General features: G+C 43.3%; 1 protein-coding gene across 2 annotated transcripts in view; it reads right to left on the reverse strand.

The window, feature by feature from the left end:
• The window catches only part of PDCD11 (programmed cell death 11), a 92,208-nt gene that overhangs the window by 69,008 nt on the left and 5,246 nt on the right, over positions 1-17,954 (reverse strand). For both annotated transcript variants that reach the window (XM_068257508.1, XM_068257507.1), the window contains exons 2-6: positions 17,260-17,371; positions 11,226-11,357; positions 6,283-6,450; positions 3,323-3,484; positions 978-1,101 (exon numbers count right to left, since the gene is read on the reverse strand). In XM_068257508.1, coding sequence (XP_068113609.1) covers positions 978-1,101; positions 3,323-3,484; positions 6,283-6,450; positions 11,226-11,357; positions 17,260-17,352 — 679 coding nt within the window. In that variant the 5' untranslated portion in view covers positions 17,353-17,371. The remainder of the gene's footprint in view (positions 1-977; positions 1,102-3,322; positions 3,485-6,282; positions 6,451-11,225; positions 11,358-17,259; positions 17,372-17,954) is intronic.

Below are 17,954 nucleotides of genomic sequence, written 5' to 3' on the forward strand. Positions count from 1 at the left end.
AAGATGAGCTGAACTGACATGTAACTGGTATCCTCTGATGACAGCAGACAAGCAAAATGATAACTTGTGAAAATAATGCTTGCTGTAATTTGCCTTCTTAAAACAGAAGGAAACTTGCAATATTTCAGCTATAAGTGAACATTTGTGGTTACCCACAATGCACCACTACAGAATATGCAAATTATCTCTTTTTGCCCCTGTAGCCAGGCTAGCATCCAGAACTGCTGGTGTATAGCAAGCCTATAGCTTTAAATTTTACACAGCCACATCAACCCCTCATGTAGACAGCCTGTTTCGGACTTTTGGTCCTCATCAGTACATGGCAGGGATTGATATGGCTGTTTGGGATAGGGCTTGGACCAGTAGTGGTGCAATGTGAGTAACCACAAATGTTCACTTATAGCTGAACTATTGCAAGTTTCTGTCTGTTTTAAGAAGGTAAATTACACCAAGCATTGCTTATTAGTAGGAGGGCTTTTCTGTCTCTTTTAGCCCCCTATACATTCCTAGTGGTTTGGGTCACCCCGAGCTGCTTGGTTACACTGTTGTGAAGATAACACACACGTAAATACAAATAGCTGAATCCCCCTGCAGAACTATGAATAGGCCCCTCCCCCAGCTCAGCCCCTGTCCCCCTTTGAGTCCTCCATATATGCAGAGTAGCGAAGGGAGCGGTGTACATTCCCTACTTCCAGTGCTGGGTCATGTCTGCCTCAGACCTCTGTTCACCTCCCAGGTGTTCTGTCATGTGAACTGGGAGCTATGCATCTGCATGCTGGTCGGTGCTGTGACCCAGCACTGGAAGTAGGTAATGTATAATGCCCGCTGTGCTTTATATTAAGGAAGGAGAGAGAAGAACCCACCTTGGACAAGGGTACCACTGCAAAGGTGGGAGTCACAAAGGCTATTGTTATACAGCTGATCTGATGTTATAATGCAAAAACTTTAAAAGCCAACTTCTACAGCTAATAACTTACCCTTGCTTGACTGGTTTGCATGCAACTGAGCTTTTCGATTAGGTAGAAAACCTTTAGTGCCACCAATTCCTAAATCAATGAGATAGCCGTGGTCTTCTATGCTGGACACAAGACCAGAAAGGGACTGTAGGGAATAAAATCAGCAATGTTAGTCAAAGATACATAAGCAGGCTATATCTATACAGCTGAACACCTCAACATAACACAACTGAGAGAGATGGCAGTTGATCCTATAAGCAATATAGACTGAAAGAGGCTGCATGTTCTTTCCTGGAGAGGATTAAGCCATCTTCCACTGTGGAACAACAGGGTAGTGTTGTTAGAGATAAGAAAAATATCCAAACCAAAGATCACCATTTCCTTACAGGGAAACTTAAGCCTGGGGGGGAAAAAAAAACAAACAGTTTTACTTACCCGGGCTTGTACCGCCCCCCTGCACTCGACCTGTGCATGCTCTGGTTCTAAACGAGCCTCCGGTCCCCCGCTACAGCTTGATTTCATTTTCGGCGACTGGCTCTGTGGCCGACCATTGTGCCTGCACTGCCCTGGCCACATGCGCCCTCTTTTGCGCCCCCATAGCCAGGACCATCCTGCGCACACGCAGTAGAGGTTTTCTTGTACTGCGCATGTGCAGAGCATGAACGAGGACACGCGTGGCTAGGGCAGGCACGGTGGCCGGCGACAGACAGTCAGTCGCCGAAAATGATCCTAAGCTGCGGCCCAGGGACCGGAGGCTTGTTTAGTACCGGCGCAGGCACAGGTCAAGTGCAGGGGCTGATAGAAGCCCCAGGTAAGTAAAACTGTTTTTACTTTGTTTTTTTCCCCAGGCTCTGCTATAGTAGTGGAACATTAGAGAAATGATACCATTTCAGTCCAACTAGCAGTTCTTCCACAGCCTGATCTGATGATCATCAATGAATGGATTAAGCAACAATGATGTAATGTCTGTGCTAAATTTTAGAACCTCAGAGATGTAAATGGTGTGGATTGGTCAGTAGTGATCTGAATGTGCAATCTTAAAGAAAATCTTAACCAAACATTTACATAGCTGACAGGTCCTAAGCTGCAGACACACTGTACAGAAATGTCATCTTGTTATTGATCTTTCTGGGTGACAGATTTGGGACAAGTGTTGTACAACCGAGCTGCTTGGCTCCAGGTTTAAGGTCCGTACACATGCCGGACTGGAGGCAACGACGGGTCCGTCGTCACCTCCCGCTGGGTGGGCGTTCCAGCGACAGTCTGGCGTGTGTACAGTCTGTCTGCAGACCGATACGGCTGTTTCTAAACTATCCGCCCGGCGGATCGCTCAGACACAGCCGTATCAGTCCGTCGACAGACTGTACACACGCCAGACTGTCTGCTGAAAACACGCCCAGCAGGAGGTGACGACGGACCCGTTGTTGCCTCCAGTCCGGCGTGTATACGGACCTTTAGGGAAGTGTTCTGGTGTATGGGGGGAGGGGAGATGAGCAATCAAATATCACCCTGCTTTGTGCTCTTCAAAAGAAGTTGCTGCAGCAACAGCAGCTGTCAAATGAGAAAGGAGGCCAGCCACAAGTGGGCGAGTGAACACCCTGCATTTTTGGCTAATAGTATAATGAACAATCAGTTTGGCTAATGAAAATATAAAGCATGTGCAGAGTTTAACCTTAAATCTATTTATATCATAAAAGTAAAAGGTGCCCATACACTAATCGATTTTACCATTCAATTCCGGCAGACTCAGTCAATATGCTGGGAATTGTTTCCCCAAAATGTCAGAACGACTGCCAATTTAATTTTAAAAATGTCAAATCGACTGTCGATTGGTAATTTTTACCAAAAAACGATTGTAAGTATTGATCTTACAGGATGGAAGATCTAGGTTGATTGGGGGTGGGGCAGAAGCGGCAGTACATTGATGGCCCATAGCGTTGCAATGCATCAAACAGTGCAATTCTGTGGTTTGATTGATTTTCAATAGATTATCTGCTGGAATCTTTTGAATAATCAATGTGCTATGTAAGGTAGGAACTGATTCTTCAAAGAGGAATCGATCATTTTGCCACATTGGGTGGAAATTGTATGGCTTGTATAATATATATATATATATATATATATATAGATAGATAGATAGATAGATAGATAGATAGATAGATAGATAGATAGATAGATAGATAGATAGATAGATAGATAGATAGATAGATAGATAGAACATTATTGGGAATCAATTCCCAGCAGATGAATCGAATCTGCCAGCAATCGAGTAAGAAAATCGATAAAGGTGTGGCATCTTAATGTGATACAGATGCTCAGATGAAAATGTTTTTTCTTCCAAACAAAACCACCAGAAGCAGACATACCATTCCTGCATGCAGTGAGGAAGGAGCAAGTTCCCCATTGATGTGTTTCGGGTTCAAGGATAATTTGATGCTGTTAAATCCACCCGAAGTCATCTCCAGATTGCAAACAGAGCACCTCACCAACATCCCTGGTGAATAAAGACTAGATAGCGGCATCAGACCCTGGTGGGGAAAAACACAATCAATTCCAATGCAATAAATTGAAAATGCCAGAAAATGGAAACCCATTTAAAATATAGCGCTGATCAATAATATAATATACTTGTGTTATGTCCCGTATATACTCGGATATAAGTCGACTCAAATATTTGACCCATTAAGCAGAAATTTTTTGATGATTCGAGTATAAGTTGACTGAGGAAAGTGTGTCATTAACCACTTAAGCCCAGCTGGACTAACATTCTCGTCCAGTTGGGCTGCGTGCACCCGTCGCCAGCCGCTAGCCCAGCGATCAATGAAAGGGTTTATAGATCCCATTCATTGATCGAAGCCCCCTGCAGAAAAGCCGACAGCGTCTCATCAGACGCTGTGGTTTTTCTGAGTTTCAAAAAGTTCCCGTCTTCATTCTTCTTCCTGGAAGCATACGATCACACTTCCAGGACTTTTTCACTGTGGTCATCTTGTGGCCAAATAGTAAAACTACACACACACACACACACACACAACCACAACCCTTTTTTTTTATAAATAAATACATTTTTTTGCATTTATAATTAGCGATTTACCTCCTACACCAAAAATTACCCACATACATTTTTTAATAAAAAACAAACAAACAAACAAACAAACAAGAAAAAGTTACCTAAGGGTCTGAACTTTTTAAATCTGCATGTCAAAGGAGTATATTAATATATTTTTTTAAATTATGGTCTTGTAAATAGTGATGGACGCAAATTGAAAAAATGCACCTTTATTTCCAAATAAAATATCGGCGCCATACATTGCGATAGGGACATAATTTAAATGGTGTAATAAGCGAGACAAATGGGCAAATAAAATACATGGGTTTTAATTACGGTAGCATGTATTAAAGAGAATCTGTACTGTTAAAAATCGCTCAAAAGTAAACATACCAGTGCGTTAGGGGACATCTCCTATTACCCTCTGTCACAATTTCGCCGCTCCTCGCCGCATTAAAAGTGGTTAAAAACAGTTTTAAAAAGTTTGTTTGTAAACAAACAAAATGGCCACCAAAACAGGAAGTAGGTTGATGTACAGCATGTCCACACATAGAAAATACATCCATACACAAGCAGGCTGTATACAGCCTTCCTTTTGAATCTCAAGAGATCATTTGTGTGTTTCTTTCCCCCTGTTCTCATGCACTGAAGTTTCAGGCTGCTCTTTTCTTCCTGCAAACAGCTTTGCCCTTGTTTGTAATTCCTCAGTATGTGAAAGCCCAGCCAGCTCAGAGGACGATTTATCCAGCTTGTAAAAGATAAGAGAGAAGAGAGAAGCTGCTCTAACCTAAATAAAACACAGGCAGTTTGCAGAGAGGGGCCTGGAAGGAGGAGTTCATAGCAGAACCACAACACTAAAGAACTTGGCAGCCTTCCAGACACAGGCCGACAAGTCTGACAAGGGAAAGATACATTGATTTATTACAGAGACTGTGATAGTACAAAGTGCTGCAGTAAGCCAGAACACATTAGAATAGCTTTTGGAACTTGTAGGATGATAAAAAACAGGATGCAATTTTTGTTACGGAGTCTCTTTAATTTCAAACTATAATGGCCAAAACCTGAGAAATAATGATTTTTTTCCATTTCTTTCTTAATATTCCTGTTAAAATGGATTTAGAATAAAATAATTCTTAGCAAAATGTATCACCCAAAAGAAAGCTTAATTGGTGGCGGAAAAAACAAGATATAGACCAATTCATTGTGATGAGTAGTGATAAAGTTATTGGAAAATGAATGGGAGGTGAAAGTTGCTCAGATGTAAAAAATAAACAACCCTTCGGGCTTAAGTGGTTAGACACTGAAGTGTCAGAAAAATCATCTTTTTATTTAAAAAAAAGTGTTTAACATGCTAGCCCTACCTAAACCGCTGCATCCCCGCCGCTGAAATCTAACTAAATCCCCCCTAACTCCCCCCTCCCTCTCCCCCGCAAAATCCACAACTTTCTTGGTCGTGGATTTTGCTGCTGTAGGAGGCATAGCTATGAGCCGCAGCTCTGCCTCCATTCGCGTCTATCAGCGGCAGATCTCCGCCTCTCCCCCGCCCCTTTCAGTGAAGGAAGACTGAGAGGGGTGGAGGAGAGGCGGCGATCCGGGCTGACAGACGCGCTGAGAGGCAGAGCTGCGGCTCATAGCTCTGCCTCTTATGGAAGCGCTCCCCGGATTGCCCCCCCGAGTGCAGCGATTAACACAGGCAGTGACAAAAGAACAGTGCCTCATAATGCTGCATGTGTAAATAGGAGGAAAGAAGTTGCACAAGTGCGAGTTCTGCTCAACCAACACTATCAAACATTTTTTTTCCACATTATATATAGTACTATATTAAAAACAAGCTATTAAAAGTGCCAGAAGTGCAGGGTAAATGCAGAGACACCAAGGCAATAAATAACAAGGTGTGTAAATCCCTGAACACAGATTTGGCATAAGGTCCATACACACGCCGGACTGCAGGCAACGACGGGTCCGTCGTCACCTCCCGCTGGGCGGGCGCTCAGACACAGCCGTATCAGTCTGCCGACAGACTGTACACACGCTGGACTGTCTGCTGAAAACCCGCCCAGCGGGAGGTGACAACAGACCCGTCGTTGCCTGCAGTCCGGCGTGTGTACGGACCTATACAGAGGTGCACGTCTAGACTGAGGTACTATAAAAAGGATTTCATTTACATAAACCAATTAGGCAGTTTCTATGTGAACAAACAAGCTAAGCTACTGAGGGCATACAGTGTCTGGATTTGAGGGTTTTAACAATCAGCAGCACATTGGTTATAAAGCTCCTTACCTCAAGAGGCACGTCTTTTTCCACTTGTTCATTAAGCATTTTTGTGTAGGCCTCACAGATATTTGTTGCTTGAACATAGCCTGTGAGACCGTACGGCAGACACACAGCCAGTTCAAAATCTTTAGCCTCTTTGACGCATCCAAGAAACAGCATGCCAACACTCAGGTCCTGCACATAGACAACAGATTATAAAGTTAAAAGAAGGTGCAGGACATGAAACAAAGTCATAGATACTGAGAGCCCTTCTTTCACAGCGACAAAGACCACCAGCTTCAGCAGTCATGACTGCTATTTCCCATCTTTAATGTACACCTGTTAGAGAGCTATGGAAGCTGCCGTGTTGAAGCCCAAGATATGCTATAATTTTACACCGTAAAGCTAATTTACTGTCTGTAGACATTTCTGAGTCACTCGCCTAGAACAAGTATATACCAAGACAGGAGGAGTCACAGCATAAGTGTACTAAAAAATGAGTGAAGAAATTAATGAAATACTACAGCCATAGGAGCAGCTTTATAATGGCCCCTCTAGCTCTCCGATGCCACGCCCATATTCTTTAACCACTTCCTGCAAGCGTTCATGTATGCATTCACACGGATACCAACCCTTCAGTCTATGGCATGAAGTGGTTAAAGGGGCACTATGACGAAAAATTCTAAAATTTTAAATATGTGCAAACAAACAAAGAAGAAGTATGTTTTCCAGAGTAAAATGAGCCATAAATTACTCCTATGTTGCTGTCACTTACAGTAGGTAGTAGAAATCTGACAGAATTGACAGGTTTTGGACTAGTCCATCTCTTCATAGGGGATTCTCAGCAAGGCTTTTATTCTTTATAAAGATATTCCCTAAAAAGGATTTAAACAATGATGCTGGCCAGCTTCCCTGCTCGCTACACAGTTTTTTGGCAGTTGGACAGAGCAACGGCCATTCACCAAGTGCTTTTGAAAATAAATAAATCCCTGAGAATCCCCCCATGAAGACATGAAGTAGTCCTAAACCTGTCGCTTCTGTCAGATTTCTACTACCTACTGTAAGTGATAGTAACATAGCAAAAAAGTAATTTATGGCTCATTTTACTCTGGAAAAAATGTACTTATTTGTTTAGGTTTGCATATATTTTAAATTTTTTGCCATAGTGCCCCTTTAAAGTGAAGGATCTGAAAAAATTACCAGTGGAGCAGGAAACATCACATTCACTTCCCTGCTGGGTAACTCTCAAATTCCAGGTCCCTCATGTCCTTCTCTGCACCGCCATTACCCTGAGACTGGTGAGTGTAATGGAGGCTTGCCCATCACACAGCTTTTGGACACATCACTGGTAATTGGGTAGTGTCAGAATCCACTCTGCTGGCCTTGATTCCCTGGACAGTTTGTTGGTTTCTATGCAGGTTGCATAGTTCAGTTGTAACGATATCAGTGTAAAGGTGCGTACACACATGCGACTATAGTCGTTTGTAACGATCGTTCCCCGATCTTTACCAACGACGATCATTACAAAAAACGAACCAACGACTATTAAGGCAAACGACGAACGAGGCAAATCGCTACAAAACAAAGTTCTGTCTTGGCGGATTTTTACCACCGACGATCGTTTGCAAAAGTAGTACATCGTTGGAAACGATCGTTCGTACTAGGCTTGACATGCGCATTTCACTATTTCTCCATGGAACTTCTCATTTTTATGCGCAGGCGCAATAGTTGCTTTCTGTGATGTAACGTTCGTTCTAACGATCAGATCGTTACACACATTTTAAAACTACCTTTACGTAGGTCGTGCTTTCATCAATTAAAAGTTCGTTCGTCGTTCTTAACGAACGATCGTTGTCGCATGTGTGTACGTAGCATAAGGCTCAGAACTAGCTGACGTCAGTATTTCAATGTGTAAACACAGGTGATTGATGCACACTTTCAGAGAGGGTATACCCAGGCACCTAGTAGGTGCAGCCCCCCAGTGGCAAGGGCCCACTGGTGGGATCGAGGTCGTACAGGCAGGGGTCAGCAGAAGATCAGGATATAGAGGTACAGAATCGTGAGGCAAGAATTGGAGTCAATAGACAGGCAGAGGTCGGCAACAGGTCAGATTGGCACAGGTACAGAATCAGAAGGCAATATCAGAGTCGAGGTCGGCAACAATCAGAAAGGCAGAGTACAGAATCAAGAGGCAGAAGGATCGTCAAAAGTTCAGGCAAGGTTCATACACAATAAGATAAGATAATACAATGATATAATTACTATTACAAATATATAATAATAATCCTAAGCTTTGTGTGAATCCCCAGGGTCCTGCCGGATCAAACACACTGGGAACTGACTAGGGTCTGAGCGCTAGCACGAAGTGTTCGCAACAACAGACAAGGACACACTGTCAGACCCAGGCTTAAATATGCTAGGGCAGTTCAAACTGCCCGCCCAGAATCTATTAACCAATCAGAGCCGAGAATCCTGGAGACTGGAGTCAGCTGACCAGCTTGTCAGCTGACCCGTCTCTTAAGTGTAAAAAGAGACTGTTGCCACGCGCGCGGGCCGCCCTGGCCCTATGACACTTCGACAGCTCAGCGCGAGAGACAAGCGCCGGACCCTGATACGCCGGGCCGGCGGCGGTGATGTCCGATGCGGGCGCATCGGTCGCGCTGCTGTCCGCCGCTGCCAAATCACTCTCCATCCTGACATCAGTCCAGGGAAAAGAGGCCTTTTTGTCAGCTGGCAAGATTCGGGAGGCTTGCTGCTGTGGTGACTGATTTGCATCCACTTATCTTGCAATTTGTATTTTTGCTTCCCTTGAAGGTTTTCAGTATAAATGTCACTTCCTCCCAGAATTCCTTGCTCGTCATAGTTTCTGTTTAGTGAGACTAACCTTAGAGCCTCAGCCTCTTGGTATCTGGTTGCTAAAATATTCTAGTGTACTTAATTCTTGGGGAGTGCATTTGGCACTCCTACTAGTGCAGTCAGTTTTGTGTATTATTTGTACTGCCTAGTCTTGTCTTGTCCTGTCCTTGCGATTGCACTATCTCCAGCAGTGGCTGATAGTGAATCGTTCAGTCCTGTTCCTAGATCGCATTCGCCCTAGCTCTAGAGGTGGTGGATCTTCCTTGTCTGTGTCTTGGAGTATAACCTTGGCAGTGGTTGCTACTGGTTACTCCTTCAGTCTGTTTGGTTTGGTGTTAGGCAACCGATTAGCAAGCGTTCCCGCTATCTGTTTGTTTTCCGTGTTCATTTGTCAGTCAGAGTTGGTACGTTTTGTCACTGTTGCGCTGAACGTGCGGTGACCATGCTATTAACGCGCTTGTCACTGTTGCGCATAACGTGCGGTGACCGCGTTTAGTTCGGATTGTAGTTATTTGCTGTGTTTTCCTTAACTCAATCCATGCTCTGTCTTTGCTCAGCCTTGTATTGCTGATAGCAATCGCCTCTCTTGGCTTTCTCACTCTGGTCTGTTCTGTTGTGATATGTCTACCGTCGCTGGGTGGCGACTAGATTGGTAGACATTCATTTAGTTCCCGTCGTGCAATTCCAATCTGGCATCTGTGGTTGTACAGAGGACTTGTTTCTCTGTACTCCACAGCTCCACCTGCTGGGTGGAATTCCCCTCTACAAATATATCTTTATATACTGGGTACTCTGCTTCTGTGATTGTGGGGATTCCCACTGCTTTAGCGCACTTGGTGTGGGCTGACGGTGGAGATCGACCCCTGATCATTACAGGTAGCCTCGCATTATTATCCCATAGTCCAGGCATCTGAAAAGGGTGCAGCGCCCGGTGAACCGGAACTTGACCATCCAGAAGTCTGAACTAACCGGAGATCAGCGGAGGGAGCTATGGGGGTGTGCCTTTTGCATAGTACGAAGCAGTACATAGCGAAAACAACTAACAAAACTCCCAGGCACCCGTCTTCTCCGCACCTGCAGCTGCCATCCTCTAACCGCTCCAGACTCGTCATTTGCGCATCAGGTCACATGACTCATTCTGAACCATACAAAGCAGATGCAGCAAAGCAGCTGCGGGCAGTGAGGAGGACCAGTGCCGAGAGGTTTTGTAAGTTCTGCATTTCTTCTGTGAAGGGAGGTTAGTGTGAATTTCTTGAATTCTCAAGTAACCAAAACACGTATCCAGCATTAGGTAATCCCCACCTGTGCTGGATAAATGAAACTCTCCCGTATGTCCATTAAACTGGTGAGTCCTTATCTAATGGTTGCTAACCACTTTAATTTTATAAACTAATAAACTCCTGCGCGCTCTAAACGTTTATTAGTAGCAATCCCAATAAAAAAACAATTGAATTATATATAAGGCACTTAACAGTGCCACACCACATAACGACACACTCCAATTGACAGCATTGACTGTCGTTATGCGGTGTGGCACTATTAAGTGCCTTATATATAATTTAATTGTTTTTATTGTGATTGCTACTAATAAACGTTTAGAGCGCGCAGGAGTTTTTTCGTTTATTTTCAAAGATTACTCCGATTTGAGGTAGTTGTGGTATACTCCTTGCTGCCATTCTTATATGTGAGAGCGCTGCAATTACCAATTAATACACTTTTAATTTTATACTTGGCGCCTGATGGTATAAAGGGAGACATTTTTACTTTGCCAAACACCAAATCAGATTAATCCGTTTTTGAAATGTGTAAAATCTGATTGGTTATCTGAAGAGAAAACACACAATGACATTTTTTCTCTTTGCACCATCAGAGCCATGGCAAGAAAAAAAATAATTCTGTGTAGTAGACCTGGTGGACCACCTAACAAGGTCTGTTTAATACAGAGTTTAAACCTTTGCATCTGGGAAGGATATGGGTTGTTTTGAGTAGGAAAGCAAAATACATGTGTTGTGGAGAAACTCACAGAATACTTCTAATGGTGAACCTTTTGTAGTTGATGCTGCATTCTATGCGGATTCTTGGTGCAGCTCTCTGTATGAACGACACCTACTAACCTTAAACTTGGGAAGTTCCACCGCTTTCAGTTTAGGAGCAAATGTCTTTGCATGCTGTGTTGCCTTGGCCTTTTCCTTCAATTCCTTCTTCTTTTTCTTCTTAATAGACTCCTCTTCCTCCTCATGGTGGGTCTAGTAATTTATAAAATATAGCATATTAAAATAAATGTGGACCATTTTCCAAAGTCCAAGCCAAAAACTGGAAGAGTCCCTATTGCCCTTTAAAGGGATCTTTCTTTCATAGACTACAGTATACATACAACCACAGTGTTCTCCTCAGGCTCTTTTTGCCGGGTGCTCCACCCGGCTAGTTTTGGTGAGCACCCGGCTGTCATCGGCTCACCTTCTCCTATTCGGTAAGCAGAGTTGCACACAGAAGCATCAGCCCTGCATTCTCACATCTCACCCCACCCGGCTACCTTTTCATGCCACCCAGCTACTATTACATGCCACTCGGCTGGAAAAAAAATTCTGGGAAGAACACTGAACCTAGTTTATTTGATATTTGACAGGTAGACTCCGAGAGAAACTAACACTCTTCCACAAGATACAGGATGACTTTACTCTCTTTTTGGGACTTCGATTTCTGCCCACCGTTTTTGACTCTAATCTGATAGCTATTTTTCTAGTCTATTCTATATCTTATTTATTTATTGTATTTATAAAGCGCCAACATATTACACAATGCTGGACATTAAAGTTACAGACCATATTTAGGGGTGCCATACAGCAATAAGACAATACAGGAATAGATGCAAACCAGATCAGGCAGCACAGTATGAGTACAAGATAAACATCAAAAAGGAGGCAAGGCTGGCACTGCGTTTAAGGATTTATTAACATCAAACATCATTCCTCCTATCGCAGTGAACAAGCACCAGCGGCACGAAACAGTCGTCTGCAGAGGGACTAAGACCTGGTGCCCACTTAGCCGCAACTAGCATCGCCAGATTCTGCAAACTGAGTGCCTTTTCTTTTTGATGTCAATAAATCCTGAAATGCAGTGCCAGCATTGCCTCCGCTCGTCTGTGATGTATACATTCTAATGTTGACAGCTTGAGCACGCTTTCTAATGGAACCAGTCCAGCCTTCACTACAGGTTAGTCTGCTCCTCTGCTGCAGAGATCTTTGAGTGCTGGAGCTTTACAGCTCTTACTTGCTACATTGAGTACAAGGTAATGCTTAGTCAGTCACTGGATGGGAGCATGGAGCTTAGGCAAGTTGAGTTCACTTAGATCCATAGGATGGGTGTAAGGTAATGGAGGTGCATGAACAGGTAAGAGACACAATGAGGAGGACCCTGCCAAAGGCTTACAATCTAGAGGGAGAGGTAGGAGACCAGGGTTCAGCTGCGGGTTTAGAGCACCAGTGGGTGAGGTGTAGGCCAGAGTGAAAAGGTGGGTTTTAAGGGCCTTCTTGAAGACGTAGGAGGAGGAAACCCTTATGAGGGGAGGTAGGGAGCTCCATAGTGTTAGACCAGCACTTGAGAAGTTGGAGGTGTGTATGGGACTGGGTGATGCGGGGGAGCAGTCAGGCAAAGTTCATTGGAGGAGCGGAGTGAGCAGCTAGGTGTGGATCTCTGAGTAAGATCGGAAATGTAGGTTGGGCAGGTTTTGTAGACAGATTTGTAAGCCAGACACAGGATCTTGAATCTGATTCTGGACTGGATAGGAAGCCAGTGGAGGAATTCACAGAGGGAAGCCACCATGGTGGAACGTTGGGAGGAGTGCATAATTCTGGCTGCCGAATTCATTATGGACTGCAGCAGGGCAATTCGGGTCATAGGGAGACCAGAAAGAAGGGCACTGCAGTAGTCAAAGTGGAAAATTATGAGGACATGGCTAAAGAGTTTGGTGGTGACAGGGGTCAGTTTTTCTACCCTTCATATTTTTACTACCTTTTTTTCCCTCTTTTATTTCCATATGTTTACTCAATTCAGTTTACGATGTTTATTACGTCCTAGATATTTACACCGTTTTATTAATCTAAAGCTCAAAAAGGTTTGTATGCCTACTGTTTGCCAACTACATTGCAAAATATGAAGAAAAATAAAAAGTATATGTAAAAAAAATACCTAACCTAATAAAATACACAAATGCAACATAGGGACACTAAATCTGTGCAAACACTTTGACTACTTGTATGTATTTTGAATTCAGTTTTTAAAGTGAACCTCCGGACTAAAAATCGACTCAGCAGCACTGGAAAGGCATGGTGCTTCTTTAACAGTTTCACAGCATCAGAACTTTGTTTCTCTTATACAAGCCTCATTTTTAGCTGCACAGAAGAAAACTGCCCGGGCTTTTTTCCCCTGATGCTGTGCAAAGCATGATGGGATTTCTGATGTTGTTCTCACTCTGCTGCTTTGGTGCAATTTTTTTTTTTTTTGACATTTTGAATTTGACATTTGAAGCCTAGCGTGTGCAGCTGGGAGGGATAATCAGGACACAGGACAGTTGGAACTGTCTCCTGCTCCTTGTCACCTCCTTTCAACCAAAAAGATGGCTGCCCCCAGGACAAAGATGGCAGCCCCCATGAATCACAAACATTTGCCTGTTCTTTTAAAACAGGGTGGGTAAGAGATTGTATTACCTATCTATTCTAATTAACATAACTAATGTAACTTGATGACAGTATGTTTGTTTAGGCTGAAGTTCCCCTTTAAGTTTAAAAGGAATTTCAACCAAAGGCTTACAGTGAGATGCGAAAGTTTGGGCAACCTTGTTAATCGTCATGATTTTACTGTATAAATCATTGGTTGTTATGAAAAACAAAAATGTCAGTGAAATATATCATAAAGGAGACACACACAGTGATATTTGAGAAGTGAAATGAAGTTTATTGGATTAACAGAAAGTGTGCAATAATTGTTTAAACAAAATTAGGCAGGTGCATAAATTTGGGCACCACAAAAAAGAAATGAAATCAATATTTAGTAGATCCTCCTTTTGCAGAAATTACAGCTTCTAATCGCTTCTTGTAGGTTCCAATGAGAGTTGGGATTCTGGTTGAAGGTATTTTGGACCATTACTCTTTACAAAACATATCTAGTTCATTCAGGTTTGATGGCTCCCGAGCATGGACAGCTCACTAACTCACACCACAGATTTTCAATTATATTCAGGTCTGGGGACTGAGATGGCCATTCCAGAATGTTGTACTTGTTCCTTTGCATGAATGCCTTAGTGGATTTTGAGCAGTGTTGAGGGTCGTTGTCATGTTGAAAGAACCAGCCTCAGCGCAGCTTCAGCTTTGGCACTGATTCCTGGACATTGGTCTCCAGAATCTGCTGATACTGAGTGGAATCCATGCGTCCCTCAACTTTGACAAGATTCCAAGTCCCTACACTGGCCACACAGCATGCTGGAATTACCACCATATTTTACCGTAGGTAGCAAGTGTTTTTTTGAATGCTGTGTTCTTTTTCCTCCATGCTAACGCCCCTTGTTATGCCCAATTAACTCAATTTTAGTTTCATCAGTTTACTGCACCTTAAATGGTATCATCCTGGTTTAAAACTTCTTGCTTATTCCAAAATGAAGCTGGCTTGTCAGAATGTGCTTTAGCATACCTCAAGCGGCTCTGTTTGTCCTGTGGGTGGAGAAAAGGCTTCCTCTGCATCACTCTTGCATACAGCATCTCCTTGTGTAAAGTGTGCTGAATTGGTTGAACGATGCACAGTGACTCCATCTGCAGCAAGATGGATGTTGTAGGTCTTTGGTGCTTGTCTGTGGGTTGACTGACTGTTCTCACCATTTGCTGCTTCTGTTTATCCAAGATTTTTCTTGGAGCCTTAACTTGAACTGAGCCTGTGGTCTTTCATTTCCTCAATATGTTCATAACTATGGAAACAGACAGCTGAAATCTCTGAGACAGCTTTCTGTATCCTTCCCCTAAACCATGATGGTGAAGAATTGGTCAACAATTGTTGTCTGCAGGTCATTTGAGAGTTGTTTTGAGACCCCCGTGTTGCTACTCTTCAGAGAAAATTAAAAAGGAGGAGGGAAACTTACAATTGACACCCATAAATACTTTCTCAAAATTGGATTCGGCTGTGTATGTAGGTCAGGGGTCACTGAGCTTACCAAGCCAATTTGAGTTCCAATAATTAGTTCTACAGGTTTTGGAATAAAAAAAAATGACAACAGTGCCCACATTTATGCACCTGGCTAATTTTATTTAAACAATTATTGCGCACTTTCTGTAAATCCAATAAACTTAATTTCACTTCTGAAATATCACTGTGTGCGTCTCCTGTATGATATATTTAATTGAGATTTTTATCGTAACAACCAACGATTTATATAGGAAAATCCTGACAATTAACAATGTTACCCAAACTATCGCATCCCACTGACTGTACATTCTGAAATTTATTACTGGTGGTCACATCTTTAGTTCTGCCAGGTGATCTGTGTAGAATGGTTGTTTTTGATGCTGGGAATACACCATGATTTTTTTGCAGATAGATGGGGAGCGTTCTGCGCCTGCGCAGGGAAGAAGCGTGACTCAGCCAGGCTACTGGACGTACTGTGGGGACAGGAGCCACCCAGAAAGACAGCAAGAGACTGAACGGCCTCAAGGGGTCTTAAGGAAGCCCCAGGTAAGATGTCTTTTGTCTCAGGTTTCCTTTAAGAAAAGGTAAATATTTCCTGTGGGAAAGGGGGTCTTGGCTGATGATTCTACAGGAAGCGTTTAGAGGCAGTAATTTCTGCAAAAGGAGGATCTATTAAATACTGATTTCATTTCTTTATTGTGGTGCCCAAATTTATGCACCTGCCTATTTTTGTTGAAACAATTATTGCACTCTTTCTGTAAATCCAATAAACTCAATTTCACTTCTCAAATATCACTGTGTATGTCTCCTATATGATATATTTCACTGACATTTTTTATTGTAACAACCAATGATTTATACAGGAAAATCATGAAGATTAACAAGGTTGCCCAAACTTTCGCATCCCACTGTATTCTCTACAGTGGGGATCAGTTAGAATATCTGTAAAGCCGGGCTGTGGAGTCAGTACAAAAATCATCCAACTCCTCAGTTTATGAAACCACAGACCCTGACTCCAGGTACCCAAAATTACTCCATAGCTCTGCTGTAAAGTCTATTGCTGTGTCCCTCTACACCTTAATATCAGCCTCCCAATTATGTTTTGCAATATAATAATTCTGAGCTGATGCAGATTTTTTGTAAATTTTGTGTTTTAATTTATATGGCTTCGAACTGAACCAAAACCAAATCAAATCCACCAGCTCCTGAATTTGACTGGTCTGATGCCAAGCTGCATAAAAATAAAACAATTTGCATCTCACTGACCATCTCTATAGTGCTGATAAAAAAAAAAAACTCATGAAGAAGGGAGTTAGAAAAGGTAGCCACTCTCATGGAGTGTGGAATAGAGGCCTGCGTGGGTCTAATTTTTCAGACCCGCACCCGCAGCCCCAACACCTGCAACCTGCTTTCTGGTGAATCTGGTACCCACACCCCCGCTACCCGATTAAAATAAAAACGGGTACCCGACCCGCATTTCAGGTAACCCACGGGTACTCGACCTGATGCCCTGTGCAGGTCTCATTTTTCAGACCCGCACCCAACCAACACCTGCAGCTCCACTACCTGCTTTCTGATGAATCAGGTACCCGCGCTCCCAACCCGCACCCGACTGGCAACCCAAATGAAATCAAAACAGGTACCCGAACTGAACTCGCATTTCGGGTAACCCCTGGGTACCCGACCTGATGCCCTGTGCGGGTCTAATTTTTCAGACCCGCACCCCCACTACTCGCACCCGACCCGCAACCCGCTTTCTGATGAATCTGGTACCCGCACTCTGATTAAAATCAAAACGGGTACCCGAACCTGACCTGCATTTCGGGTAACCTGCGGGTACCTGACCCGATGCAGGCACCTAGTGTGGCTCATTGGGGAACCATGACAAGTTTACCCAGAGCTACTAAACGTTCTGGCCTATATAACCCATTCTGAGCTCCTATAGACCTTTACTGCAAGCACTTATTAGGGACTTACAGAAAACAAATTCTCATCTTCTCTAGGTCTCTTTTTAGTAGTTGTTTCCTCAGACTTCTTCAAGGATCCTCCGCGGGGAAAGCTCTCCTCCATTCCCTCTGTTCTAGTGTATCTGAGTTAAGAGAAAGACAAGGCAGAATGTCAAAGCTATGCATTTCTGGACTAGTGGTAATAGACTAAAAACAAACACCTGTACATTTCTTGAATAAAATAATCAAACACAAACAGCAGCATCATAACATTAAAAGAAGGGAAGGCTCGGGAATTCAGGTTAGCTATGAGCCTTTAGCACAGGTAACATAGCTAGCTAGCAATTAAAAGAGCCCTTACTCCACTTCAACTCCACTTTACGTGTTAGGCTTCTTTCAGAAGGACAGCAGTCAGCTACCCTTGTGCACTGGCCGTGCACTTACTAATGCTCGGTACCGGCAGTCGACAGGTGGAGCCCTATTGAGTCACATGTGAGCAAGACCATGCTCAGATGCAACATGTAGTAGCTTTCTGCAGTGGAGTAAAATGTCAAGCACTGACATACGTGGCATTACAACTGCTCCCATTCGACTAGTTTAAAATGCTCCGAATGGCGTTCATGGAGGGAGATGCTATCCATCTAAAAGAGGCCTTTAAGTGGATCCGGGATGAACTTTTACCCATTGCATAATTGTGTTCCTTTCCTATTGTTTATAGGGCATTCC

The sequence above is a fragment of the Hyperolius riggenbachi genome, chromosome 10, assembly GCF_040937935.1.
Source record: "Hyperolius riggenbachi isolate aHypRig1 chromosome 10, aHypRig1.pri, whole genome shotgun sequence".
Lineage (NCBI taxonomy): Eukaryota > Metazoa > Chordata > Amphibia > Anura > Hyperoliidae > Hyperolius > Hyperolius riggenbachi.